This window comes from Ostrinia nubilalis, chromosome 18 (assembly GCF_963855985.1).
Source record: "Ostrinia nubilalis chromosome 18, ilOstNubi1.1, whole genome shotgun sequence".
NCBI classification, from domain to species: domain Eukaryota; kingdom Metazoa; phylum Arthropoda; class Insecta; order Lepidoptera; family Crambidae; genus Ostrinia; species Ostrinia nubilalis.
Window position 1 is genome coordinate 1159791 of NC_087105.1, and position 14221 is coordinate 1174011.

The 14221-nt window shown below is 42.6% G+C and overlaps 2 protein-coding genes across 3 annotated transcripts; both read left to right on the forward strand.

Annotated features, from left to right (window-relative positions):
• The first annotated feature begins 593 nt into the window (after positions 1 to 593).
• On the forward strand, positions 594 to 13994 carry LOC135080479 (retinol dehydrogenase 13-like). Of its 2 annotated transcripts, none has more exons than XM_063975116.1 (8): positions 594 to 793; positions 8173 to 8248; positions 8665 to 8791; positions 9579 to 9715; positions 10490 to 10646; positions 11508 to 11676; positions 12183 to 12387; positions 13145 to 13994. In XM_063975116.1, the coding sequence occupies exons 2-8, from the start codon at positions 8175 to 8177 to the stop codon at positions 13266 to 13268; spliced, it is 993 nt and encodes a 330-aa protein (XP_063831186.1). In that variant the 5' UTR covers positions 594 to 793; positions 8173 to 8174; the 3' UTR covers positions 13269 to 13994. The 2 variants fall into 2 exon arrangements, with proteins under 2 accessions (XP_063831186.1, XP_063831185.1); XM_063975115.1 differs by lacking the exon at positions 8665 to 8791 and adding an exon at positions 8989 to 9121.
• LOC135080478 (patj homolog) lies at positions 793 to 6953 on the forward strand. Its single transcript, XM_063975114.1, has one exon. It carries the CDS (start codon positions 986 to 988, stop codon positions 2981 to 2983), a length of 1998 nt encoding a protein of 665 aa, XP_063831184.1. The 5' UTR covers positions 793 to 985; the 3' UTR covers positions 2984 to 6953.
• Positions 13995 to 14221: the final 227 nt, after the last annotated feature.

The following is a 14221-nucleotide window of genomic DNA, read 5'->3' on the forward strand; positions in this document are numbered from 1 at the left end:
AAGCCTTTTTAAGGTTTTGGAGATCGGTTTGCGTAATTTGGCCGGAAGGCCGTTCCAGAGCCGTAGTAGAGCAGTTATAAAAAAATAAAGCAATTAGGTACCTACCTACCTAAGATTTTTTGTAAATTCCTCAATACCTCGTCTTCGCCTTTTCATTCTTAGGATGGTGTACATTTAATAAAATATCTTATTGAAGACTTTCACTTTACACGGGTACCCATTGCAGCAAACTATTTTAGGGGGATATGCATCGTAGTCTCAGGCAAACTCAATGTAGCATTTTTTGCGTCAACGTTTAATTCGACAAGAAAGACAAAATAAATTAATATTTTTTCTATGTATTGTATTAATTTTATCTTTGTGCACTGCCATCTATTGTTGAATAGTAGTACTAAAGATTTAAGCATGGTTCAAGCGCCATCTATTGGTGGTGGGTCAGACTAATATACAGAAGGCCATCTACCGTACAATACGTGTACCACGTTCTTACCACTTTATGCTATATCAGCTGGCAGTGCAGATGTACAGCGCCATCTTTATTATTGTTCCGTAAACCAAGTTGTTAATTTAACGTCAAAATAGCAAAAAAAAAACTTATCACCTGATTTTGTTTATTATTTTGTGTAGGTATTTCTCTAAATAATTGTTACGGTAATATGAATTAGTATGTTATTAATTTGTTTTTAAGTTTGTGGAAGCAAGCAATGACTGGTAGATCTAGTAGGTGAAAAATTTATTCATCGGGCAAACTTCCCAGCAGCTGGCCACATTCTCGCTGTCTCCGATTCAGCAAGTATGTAAATGTCATTTTTCTAACAAATTTACAAGATTTTTACGCTAGTTAGGGCAAACGATTAATTTTCCATGTTTCCGGGAGTGCTTTGAACCGTGCGAAGTGAGATTTGGGGCGAAATGCGGCCGTCGGAGGAGCATAACCTCGGCGGAGTCTCACGGGCGTGCATCACGTAACGTCTAGAATGGCCCGATGGTGAGGACCGCAATGGTGCTGAGTACCGAGTGGGCGCAGGTGGAAGTCGTAGAGCTGACCAACGACGGCAACGGGCTCGGGTTCAACCTGGTGGGCGGCAGGAGCACGGGCGTCGTGATCAAGTACGTGCTGCCGGGCGGGATCGCCGAGAAGGACGGCCGGCTGCAGAGCGGCGACCACGTCCTGCAGGTCGGCTCCGTCAACCTGCGCGGCTTCACGTCGGAGCAGGTGGCGGCGGTGCTGCGCCAGGCCGGGCCCGCGGTCCGACTGCTGGTGGCGCGCCCCGCGGACCCCGCCGCAGCCCTGCGGGCTCCGCTCCCGGGCACGGCGCTCGTCCCGACCAAGCTGCTCGCCGACCCCGAGCTGCTCGACCGACACCTGATCGAGTGCGGCTACGGCGCCGTCTACGACCTCTCCCAGTGCTACACGGACTACATCAACGGCCAAAACGGCGACTCCGAGAACATCGTAGCGGCGGCCGTCAGCGTGGTGGGCGACAACCCTCAGCAGATCCCCGACCACCCCATTGTAGCGGACACCGTCTCCCCGACCATCACCATCACTGTACCTGTAGAGTTGCCTAATTTACCTGAAGTAGAAGTAGTTCACGTGGACCTGAATAAGAATGTGTACGGGCTGGGAATCACTGTAGCCGGCTATGTTTGTGAGAAAGAGGAGCTCTCTGGAATTTTTGTGAAGAGCATAATAGAAGGAAGTAGCGCAGAGCAGAGTGGTAAAATTAAGATAAATGATAGAATAATAGAGGTGGACGGTGTGTCCTTGATAGACAAGAGCAACCCTCAGGCTGTGGAGATTTTAAGGAATACAGGAATATCTGTTCACCTTGTGTTGGAGAGATACTTAAGAGGTCCAAAATATGAACACCTTCAGTTAGCTATATTTAATGAGGAGAGACCATCGTCACCCTCTCCATCTACTACGACCCTTACCTGGTTCCCAGTGCCTTCCCAAGCAGAAAATAGTGTCACAGAGATAGAACCTGAGCCTGAGTCAAACACTACCATAGATTCAAGTGTCTTGGAAGTGGGAGAATTAGAAGAAACCAACGAACCAACACAAGAGGAATTAGACAGGAGGTTTGATGAAATTTTAGCTGTAAGTGATGAGGAGATAAAGAAGAAATGGGAAACTGAAGTAAATGGTAAAGAGATTATTGTAGGTGAAGTTAGAAAACTAGAAGGCCTTGGCATTAGTTTAGAAGGCACAGTGGACGTTGAAGGAGGCCAGGAAGTGAGGCCTCACCATTACATTAGGTCTGTGCTCCCCGAGGGCCCAGTTGGGCAACAGGGTACATTTTTGGCTGGTGATGAACTTCTAGAAGCTAATGAGTACAGATTACATGGCTTAACACACACAGAAGTTGTCAACATATTGAAACGCCTGCCTAATCGTGTTCGCTTGGTGTGTGCAAGGAGCAGTAGTGAGAGTGGTCCACGACCACTTATTAATTTAGCTCCAGACAGAGAGGGCTTTGAAGCCAGGAAAATTATATCAGGCAGCCTCAACAACCTGACAACACTTGTGAAAGCTCAATCTGATACTTCAATAAACACATCCAGCACAGCAACTCTGACCAACCACTCTGGTCACTCAAGAAAATCTAGGTCACTTGAGTGTGTATCAGGATTAGCTATGTGGCAGAGCAAGGAGGACATTGTGCAGCTTGTCAAAGCAGACCAAGGGCTGGGCTTTTCGATCCTCGACTATCAAGACCCCATAGATCCCAATGGCACTGTGATAGTGGTAAGAAGCTTGGTACCTGGTGGAGTGGCTGAGAAAAATGGCGAAATATCGCCAGGAGACAGAGTGATGTCGGTTAATGGAGTTAGTATTAAGAATGCTACGTTAGACCAGGCAGTGCAGGCGCTCAAGGGCGCTCCCAGAGGCACGGTCAAAGTGGGCATAGCCCGGCCCTTGCCTCCACACGACTCCAAGTCTAAAAGCACAACAACACTGAATACTAAACCGAGTTAATTGTAACTCCTTGTGATTACTTAACCGTACTAGTCAAAGTTTGAAGTCATATCTACTTACTTGAGCTTAGGATGTGGTACATATCGGAATGCTGGTATTTCCGGTGGAACTGAAATGCCGTCTGGTAGGCAGCACTGTGCAGGTCCTATAGACTAGTCATTGAGGGCATTTTGTGAGTGCCACAGGGTTTGATATTGTCCACATAACATAGAAAATATCTGCTTTCATAACATGTATAATCACTTTACTGTTTGATTTTTACAATTTTGTTACATGCTAAAACTTTTTTACACCACAATAAATTATAGCCTCTCACTATGTATTCTATGTTATGTGAGCAACAATCAACATAAAGCTCACAGTTCAGTACCGAGCTCAATATCTATGATACAATAATATTTTACGCTTTACTAGGTAGATAATATTTTTTACATAAGACACATCATCATGCTCTTTTGTACTGCACACAATTTTAATGCATATTAATAACAAGGTTTTACAATGTCTTGAATTTTCCCTTATAAATAATTTCTTTGTCATTGTAGTTCCGTATTAATTCAGTAGATTTTTATAAATTCACAATTTCAAGACATTGTAAAATATACTTATGTAATTAATACTTAATTTAAAACTTGTGCATCAAACCTTTTAACGAACATTTAGATCTTTAGCAAATCTAGTTTTAATGTCACTGACCTGTAGATACTAACCTAAGGGAACAATTGTGAATGTAACTTTATGTAAATAATTGAATCATTTTTGAATCTCATTTATTGAGGTATCTGTAAAACGGATTTGAATATGAATTGAGTTCTTGCCATTTGGTTTATGTTCCCTGTGTATTATATTGTACTTATTGCTATAATGTACCACAGCTTTAACATTTAACATTAAGTTTTTACTCATCTAAAGTGATTATGCCAATTTAATAGAAAACCTACGAGATTTAATAATGTTTTAAAAATCCCACTCACAAATTAACGAAAATGTATACTAATATAGTTACATGCTTGATTAAATGGAATATACCTTTTACAATTAGTGAAATGTTTAGCCTTTATTTGAGTGGGCTATTTTTCAGTTGTATTACAGGCGCCGACTGTGGGATGCCTGATAGGTCATTCTTCATTGATCATTTACCATTTATGCCAGTTACAATAATGCCTAGTTATTTAAAATCGCCTTTAAAATATTTGAAAGTAATCCCTCATAAGTCCTTACATTTTAGGATTGGATTTCCACGCCTTCAGTTCGGGCGGGAAAAATAATTTCGCTTTAGGCGATTATCACACTGCGCCGCGCTCCGCCGCGGTCCGCGTGATTTCATATAAAAATCCCGCGCGCGTTGTCAGTGTGTTGTGCCGCGCGTGGTTTCTATACAAACTGAGGTACTTGCATACAATGATTAAATCTGTCGTCCCGCGTACCGCGGCGGAGCGCGGCGCAGTGTGATATTCGCCTTAGAGTTGTATGATGAATCTGCATGTCATTAGTATTGGGTTTTAGTAGGGATTAAACCCATATGTTTATATTCTCCCTTCATTCATATTAAGTTGTTTTTGTGCTGTAAGGCATCAGACTAAAGTAAAATGAATCAAACAGTAGCGGCGTAAGGGGGGGGCGGTCCGCCCCGGGTGCCAAGCATCAGGGGGTGACACAAGTCGCGCAGATTAGTGGCGCATCTGCATGGCAAGTCTACGATCTATGTCATGATACGGGGGGGTGCGATTATCTTTCATTAGGACTAATGACGGGGGGGGGGGGATGATCGCCCCGGGTGCCAACCCATGCTACGCCGCCACTGGAATCAAAACAGTCGGTGCCGGTAAAAGCTGACTTTGCACTATTTAGGGAGCACATGTGATATGAGTGTTAAATAACTTTAAATCTGACTAATGTTGTCGTCGAATAGTCATGTCTAACCTCGTTATAATTTTATTGCATTAAAATAGACAAAGTCTATAAATAATAATAATACTCCGCCATGATGCATTTATTTTTAACGATCTCAAAATTTTAAAAGTATTTTAGTCACTTTTCGATCTTCTCAATGCCTTATCTAATATAAATGCAAATATACATTCTAGGGAATATCCTTCGAGACAGTGTCTCGGGCAGTATCGAGTGAAAACAAATATTTAATTCGATATCAGAATTTCGTGTCTCAGGGGAGACTGGATCCGCCGCCACTTATACTCGAGTCTCTTGTTTGTACAAAATAAATGGGACTTGTTATTGGGGCATCAATTTCATCTGAGACCTCGTGCCGATTTACAAGCGCTGCTTTTTATTGTATCCTGATCTTCGGAGCAAAAGCTTGCTAATTAAAATTAAATCCAACATGAAATAACTCTGCGAATTTGCGGTTGTAACTTAGATATACTTAGATTTAAATCTCACGTCACCGATATCTTCCCAACCACCGCACTCCTTGGCACCACCTAAAGATGGCCGTTGTGTTCAAGGGAGCACGCGTAGTAAATACAGCGTGATTCTCTGGATACAGCGACCCTAAATGTATAGTTCACGTCATAGCGATAGTATTTCCAATTGTGAATAATGTACATGTTAAATCCTGGCATTGATTAATCACATGCAATATCTATTTGTATCTGAAAGCTTTATTTTGACAAATACGAATGTACAAAATATTATATTATATTTTACTGGTTGTTTTGCTTGAATGTTTAACAATTGTTTGTATTTTAAGCATTTGTATTATGTTTGTACTTAATAGTTATGTTCATGTAATGAAAGTAATTATATTTTCTACTAAATGTGTTGATTTTAAGAGATTTTTTATTGTGATAGAGCCACAGCTAAGTTTGTATTTACCTAATCAGTTTCATTTGCAAAATGTAACTAAAGTACAATTAATAACTTTACTCGCATTTTCTTCTTGTTTCGCTTCAGCCATACATTACACATTTCTGAACATATTTCCGTACCAGATAGAGATGTATGTGTAATAAAATTTTATATTTTTGTATTCGAATAAGCCTTCTAGGACGCCAATATAAAAGAACCTCTACTTCAACGTAATTTGAAAAGAAGTGTCATAAAATACGTATTATTGCGTGACATCGCTACATGATCATGCTGTATATAACTGTCTTTACATTGGCGTTCTTGGAAACAATATCCCATAGTCGAGTTAGCAGATCAATATTGAAATACATATGTATGTTACTAAGAATCTTCCGTTCAGGCAGACTGAAATAGTTCATAGTAAATGTTCCGTTAAATGTTGAGAGTATGTGATGGCGCAGATCAGTTGTTATAATTTGCCGATAGTGAGTTAAGCTTCATGTTCCTATTAGTAAATATTATACCAGTTAAGCCCTTGATAGAAAGAGGAAAAGTGAGATTAATCCTTTTTTAATTTTTTTTTATGCAAGACAAGGCAGGTATTTGACCGCAATCGCACCTGGTGTTAATTTATTGCAATATTCAAAATGATCAGTCGGAAACTGCTTGCCATACCTGTCTTTGGGAAAATGTTGAAAATATCTCTATAGTAAGTATAGTCAGCGTCAAATAGTTCGTGACACTTAAAGAAGCCAATGCATTCGCAACATCTTTGTTACTGGAATAAGGTGGTGGGGTCAACTTTTTGGCCACTTTGGGTGTCACGAAAGTATTTGACTCTGACATACAGAACCATGTTTTCCTGTGTAATTACTTGAAACATCTACGAATCACATTAAACATAAGGTTTTTTTAATTTTAGTAACACGTAAACCTGTTTTTAAAAGCTCTTTCTGTCAAGGGTTAAAAACCGTTAATTTTCAGATAATTTCAACTCTAGCAGTTGGAAATAAATTCATATCTCGGCCATCACATATTCCTTACACCCGTGAAGTGTGATCGTGTTTAGTTGGCGCACTGTAAGATACGTGACATACGACACCACAACTTAGCCTTACACTCGAATGTAAGTTAAACGAAAATAATATAAAAATAAGCAAAATGTTCTGTTGTTTTCTTTCCTAAAACCATTCATGGCGAAACGGTAGCGTCTCTAAAGTAGTAGGTATTTACTATCAAAGTTTCTAGAGCTACAATGAGACCGAGCATGTATTGTTAAGACTTTCCGTGACAGTGAACTGCTATAGCAATCATAACAATTAAACTCCTATCATGTCTGAGTTACTGTCCGGGAAAGTGATTGTTAATTTTTTCTTCAAGTTCGTCTCTATTCATTTGACTGTAGGCCAAACCAAAATTTAATGTCCATTAATTATCTTGTTAATTGGAATTAATAGACTCAACTGAGCATTTGTTCGAGTGATGTCCCTGGTTCGACCTTTAGAATGGTCGTTTGGTTCCTAACTTAAGGAACACGTGCACGCTAGCCGCTAGGCCAATATCAAAACGCTTTTCGTGGGAACCGATCGGTTTTTACGCTCGAAGTAGCACGCGATTAAATAATTTCCTTTGAAACAGATACGATAAACATTTGCGACAAAGACGCAGACGTTTCCTCGAAAATGCCTATTTCCCGGATTCATTATTCAATCGGTTTAAATATTGACGAGCTATTTTAGGGATGGAGTAGAAAGTACGGACGACAGCACATCAAAACACACAGGCGTCTTATTTCGTAGAAATACAGGCTATTTTGCGACTATTACAGTCTTTTGTGCTGGCTGTATTACTTCGCAACCGCCATCGATCTAAAAGTTGGTGGGCGATAGCGATAAGGCAAACAATCCCGTAACATCTCGAAGGCCGACAGCCGTCAAACTTTCCGCGGGGATCGAGATTAAAGTGCGGGGTAATCGCGGATAAGCGTTTTTGATGATTGATTTTTTTTCTTTGTTCCAGAATTAGACAAAAGAAAATTTTGTAATCAGTTCATAATAAAATTAGGGTCATTTGACTTGAAAGATGATGGATGATGACGATGTTTTTTTTCTGTATTTAGTTTTTAAAGACATTTAAAATTACAAGTTCGTCAACTGACTCAAAAAATAAATACAAAAACGTGGGTAACATTTCATTTCTTTGCCCTATACAAACAGTAGTCTTGCTTTGCCCTACCTTTCGTTGTCGAACAATTCGATCGATTGTAGTTATCCCTATGATTAAATTTTCCTTTTAAATAAGCTGAATTCTCTCTTATTTTGGTATTCATTTCAAATATTCGCGATGTAAACAATGTGTAAAGTGGCGAGTGTCGTCCGCAGGCATGTGGGTGCCCAACCTGCCGGTGACGATCATCAGCGCCGTGGCGGCCAGCGCGGGCGCCGCTTGCATTTACAAGTGAGTACTTTTTGATAATTAATCCTCTTATGTCTGAGATACTGACAAAAACCCCTTTCTTTGATTGTAGGTATTTTTTTTTTTTTTTTTTTTCAAATAAGGTAGCTGCAACGAGGTCTTTTCAGCTATGTCCGAGAACCCCTTTGCTACAACACCCTAACCCCTCACTTTCCGGAAAGGGCTCCTTATTTATCACCTTGGATTCGTGACTACATCCAATCCAATGTCGTTGAATCTTTTGGATAGATTTGACTTGACCTAACAGCGCTTTTGAGTTATGAGTAAGAGTTACTAAACCTACGCTGTAAAAAGTGTGAAAAGACAAGCTTAAATCTTCGATCAATGGTCCAGCCATCGCTGGCTCTATTCTATGAAGGAGGAGTCTAAAAATAACTCAATCGCATCTCGTTCCTCAGAGACTTCCACGGCGGCCCGCCCTACGACCGCGACGTGCGAGCTGACGGGAAGACGGTGGTGATAACTGGCGCCAACTCCGGCATCGGGAAGGAGGCGGCCTGGGAGTTCGCCAATAGAGGCGCTAAGGTATGTTCAAATACTATTCGCATCTCCTTCCTTAGATAGTACCACGGCGGCCCGCCCTACGACCGCGACGTGCGAGCTGACGACAAGACGGTGGTGATAACTGGCGCCAACTCCGGCATCGGGAAGGAGGCGGCCTGGGAGTTCGCCAACAGGGGCGCCAAGGTATCTACAAATACTATTCGCATCTCCTTCCTTAGAGACTTCCACGGCGGCCCGCCCTACGACCGCGACGTGCGAGCTGACGGCAAGAGCAAGACGGTGGTGATAACTGGCGCCAACTCCGGCATCGGGAAGGAGGCGGCATGGGAGTTCGCCAATAGAGGCGCCAAGGTATATTTATCTTGGCCTTAGGCCTTCGCTACGGCTGGTTTTAGTGTCACGCGGACTGTCAGCGGCGAGCGGTTCCTCCGGACCGCATTACTCTAAAACGCTCCCTAGAAGTTCATACAGATTGGCCGTGCGGAGCGGGTCCGCACCGGACGGTCCGCGTGACACTAAAACCAGCCTAAAACTGGAGCGGGCATCCGCACGCGTATCTTTATTGAAAAATAGTTATTAAGAAGTGCATGCGTGTCACGTGTTTCTTCAACACGCGGTGAGGGGCAGGCGTGCATTTCCGTGCATCAATAGACTAGATACCTGCCACAGGTACCCGCTTCGTGCACCTACGCAAGTTTTGTCCTGACAATCACTGAAGTACCCATGTTATAAAAGTTTAACTAAGCTTTTTTCCTTCTTTGGCTCTCGCAGATTGCGATTTAACCAGGTTCATTCTTGCCATTTCCAGGTGTTCATGGCATGTCGCGACATGGAGAAGTGCGAAGCGGCGCGTCGTGAGATCGTGACGGAGACCAGGAACAAATACGTGTACTGCCGGCCCTGCGACCTGGCCAGCACCGCCTCCATACGCCAGTTTGTGGAGAGGTGAGCTGAGATATCTATCTACCACTAGGTGGACCGACGATCTGGTGAAGGTGAGGTGCCTGGATGCGGGCGGCGCAAGACCGGACTTTGTGGAAAACCTTGGGGGAGGCCTTTGTCCAGCAGTGGACGTCATTTGTCTGAAACAAACGAACGAGTTGAGATATCCACAGCTCTAATAGCCTTCAGGCAGTTTGTCTAAATGTGAGTCGAGTGTGGCCGCTGCTTTTTAGGATAGCTAAGTAATAATAAAATTATAGTAAATCTGCGTATAAAATTTTATATTTATTTTCAATTTTATAACATAATCTGTACAATTACATCGAACATTGCAGCGTCAACGCTTTACATTAAGTAGGCGCTTGCTTATATGTTAATTGCTAATTATTTTTAGTTTAGTTCACGTTCAATTGTCACTGTGTGCACACATCAATAATAAACCTATCAAGCTTCATCAAGTGTTTTCCTGTTCACTATCAAGATAAATGTATGAGTTAATAAGGACTCATACATAATCAAACCTTCAAAAATCACGAACACACTCAAAAAAACACGCTACAATCTTGCTTGACAAGCGCCCCACCAACGACGTAGTTGTGGCATGGAGGGAACGTGAACTGCCGAACAGAATAGACGTCTAAGGAGAAACTTGTCGATTCTATTTTGAATTTTTGACCATTGTGTTTATAATAATTATAAAATAAAAAATAAACATAAATGTTACGTGCTCTGCTCTTTTTATATCGACTTTTAACGGGCCATCTCACACCGCCGCAGGTTCAAATCGGAGGAGCCGCATATCCACGTGTTAGTGAACAACGCCGGCGTGATGGAGCCTCCCACACGGGTCACCCGCGACGGCTTCGAGACGCAACTGGGAGTCAACCACATGGGGCACTTCTTGCTGACGAACCTGCTGTTGGACACACTGAAGGTAAGGTAACAACGGCTTTGAACTTAAGTATGATTATGTCACTCCAGTGGCAGGCCCTGTATCAAAATTTGTTGGCCTTTCATCTGAAAAAAGTCTTTGTAAACAGGGCATTTTAAACAGAGGTCCTATAAAAGAAATGATTGCAGGCAGACCTCTCTCGTACTTTAACCTTGCGGTTTACCAGTTAACTCTTTCTACCAGTGAACCCCGTATCATTGATGTGATATTAAATACGCCCGTGTATCACTCTTAAGTGGATAAAATAGTAGCGCTACTTTTTGAGCGCTGTGTAGATAGGACTGTCGCATGTAGTAAGTTGGCGCCACTGTCGTGACGGGTAGGTAGCTCGCCAGAAGCACCAACTAGTCAACATAAATAAATATTGTAGCTCTCGTAAATGTTTGCCTTATTATAGGTTACTTCTATATCTATTCCCCAACCCTTCTGGCAAATGGGAGTATCATCATCATCATCATCATCATCTCAGCCATAGGACGTCCACTGCTGAACATAGGCCTCGCCCAATGCTTTCCATGTTGCCCGGTTGGTAGCGGCCTGCGTCCAGCGCCTTCCTGCTACCTTTATGATGTCGTCGGTCCACCTTGTGGGTGGACGTCCCACGCTGCGTTTTCCGGTACGCGGCCTCCACTCCAGAACGTTGCTGCCCCATCGGCCGTCAGTTCTGCGTACTATGTGTCCTGCCCATTGCCACTTAAGCTTGCTAATCCGTCGGGCTATGTCAGAGACTTTAGTTCGTTTACGGATCTCCTCATTTCTGATTCGATCTCATCTCTTATTTGCCTCTGGTAAATTAGTTCTGCTTCTACAGTACATACAGAGTAAATGATTTCTATACCGCAGGCGTCAGTCCCGAGCCGCGTGGTGGTGGTGTCTTCAAGCGCGCACTACAATGGCCACATTCACAAGGAGGACCTCAACTTGACTCGTAACTACGACGCGCGCGCCGCCTACGCGCAGAGCAAGCTCGCGAATGTTCTGTTCGCGAGGGAACTGGCCAAGAACACGCTCGGTATGATGCTATGTGTACTTCAAAGAATATTTTTATCTCCGGTAGTTCATGCAAACTGCATTCGTTGCTTAAACTCGTTAGGTATAGGTCGCGCAGCGAGAGTTAAGCGATCAACGCAAGCAAACATTTTGTTGTGTTTAGTGCTGACACAGTCTGGCAGATAAGCGCTTTCTGTCTCGCGTGCACACATTCGGTAGATTTAGCAAGAACGAGGTAGCTTGTATTAAATATTTGATTTTGAATGTGTAATTTGTTAAGTGTGAGTTCCTGTGCATACAAATATGACGTGAGTGTGAGTACCGCGTTTTCCTCAACTTTCAATGCACTACCTAAACCAGACTTAGATACTTGTTCATATAAAAAATAACCAGACTTATACAAATAGATATGACCATGCACATAAATGTTTGCATTCTGCGGGGATCGAACCCGCGATATGGCATAGTAATCAAGATAATATCAAGACCAATATGCACACAATATAACATAACATTTCGATTCCCCAGACGCGGGCATATCCGTCATAGCCGTGGACCCGGGCCTGACGGACACGGCGCTGACACGCCACCTGCCCATGACCAGGAGCCTGACGCGCTACCTGGTGTACCCGGTGTTCTGGCCCGTCATGAAGACGCCCAAGATCGGTGCACAGGTCATCCTGCATGCTGCACTGGATCCGAAGCTGAGGCGATGCGCGGGAGACTACTATGTGTAAGTTGATTTAAGGCCCACAACACACATGCTACTAGTCGCTGGTCTGCGAGCACGTAGAATTTTGTCCAATGATCCCAAGCTCGCGTATAATTATATTGCTGTCGCGACTGTGCGACGGGCGCCCGCAGTGAGTGTGCGAGCGCGACAGCAACATAATTACGCGCGAGCGATAAGTATAGGTAGCTTGGGGTCATTAGACAAAATTCTACGTGCTCACGGACCGGGCTTTAGCACCGGTGATTTAGTTGCTTTTTAGAAGTTGAATGCAGCGACCACACAGTACACTTAAAAACGCCAAACGCGACGGTTGAGTCCCTTTTAGGGTGCCTAATCGCATCGCTTTGGCATTTACGTCTACCTAACCATCAAGAAGAGAGCGTATCTTCACCTAAAAGGCCGGCAACGCACCTGTAACGCCCCTGGGTCTGCGGGTGTCTATGGGCGACGGTAATCACTTACCATCAGGTGATCCGACTGCCCCTTTGCTTTGTCACATAAAAAAAAACCTGTCCGGCAGCCGAGTGTTGCCGATCCAGTGTCGAAGCAGTCGCTAAAACGATTTGATATTGCGATCGAACCGCAAAGTCACCAAAACGTGATTCAGCATAGATGCAGTCTCAAAATCGCCAACGGCCGATGCTAAAAGTAGCATATCTGCTGGTGGCCCACAACAAAGCATGAACTAATTTCATTTCTAAGGTAACAAATTTTTTCACTATTTAATCTTTACTTTCATGGTGTCCTATCGTTACAGAGACATGAAGCCAGTGGAGCCTTCGAAGGAGGCGCAGGACTTCGAGTTATCTCTCTGGCTGTGGCGCGTCAGCGAGAAGTGGACGCGCCTGCGCGAGCAGCCTGCGCAACCCGCCGCCGCGTGAGCTTGATCTTGAGACTCGACTTATCTTGTGAGATCCACGATTTTTCTTTTTCTTTTTTTATGGCCATGACTTGGGTTTTGGTAACCTCGATTTCGCCAATGTCAGATGTGCTCAAAATGTTAACATTGGCACACAATATCGGTAACAATATCCCAGCATTAGACTTTCACTGCTACACGACTGAAAGATAACTTCTATTAATTAAAAAAAAACTTTGGTACATTATTTGGTATAGATGAACTACACTTAACCGTCCCACCCGTGACATTGACAGGGGGGCGCCATCGTCAATACCGGATCGCTGGTTCCAATTTTTGCCACGTTGGAAAACACTAAAATATCATTTGCAGGAGGGCCCTGCCTTCAATGACGGGTTACTATTTCCTATATTTGCCATTTGACGTTTCAAAATCATGCATTCAATTACATGCATGATGTAAGATAATGTAGAATAACTGTCAGCCTCTTCATAATATTTTTTTATAGATCACTGTTTTAAGTGATCTTAGATCAATGAGGTATCTTGCGTCGGATCAACGAAGTAAAAATGATCCGAGTCTCAGGTTAAAAATATCAGGTTATTTAAATTAAATGCTACTGTCTGATGGAGCAAGTGTTGTTGAACAAAGTTGGTTTCGTTTTAGATATAAGCATTTGTGTGCATTTATTTAGTTGTTGTTAGTTATTTAATAAAAAAATAAAACAAAAATTATTAATAATATAAAATGTATTTTCATGTAAATTCTTATCCTAACTTACTCTAATAACTTAAAAACTATATTCACAAATAGTGTCATTTTCCGTCACGTGACTTGCTTAAGAAATTGTTTCTTCAAGTCAATGCGTATGACCACGATTTTTGAGGATTTTGTCAGTCTAAAGCCGCATTAAGCATAATTTCTCTCACGTCATCATAATACTATAAACCTAAAACCTTTACAAACTTTACAATG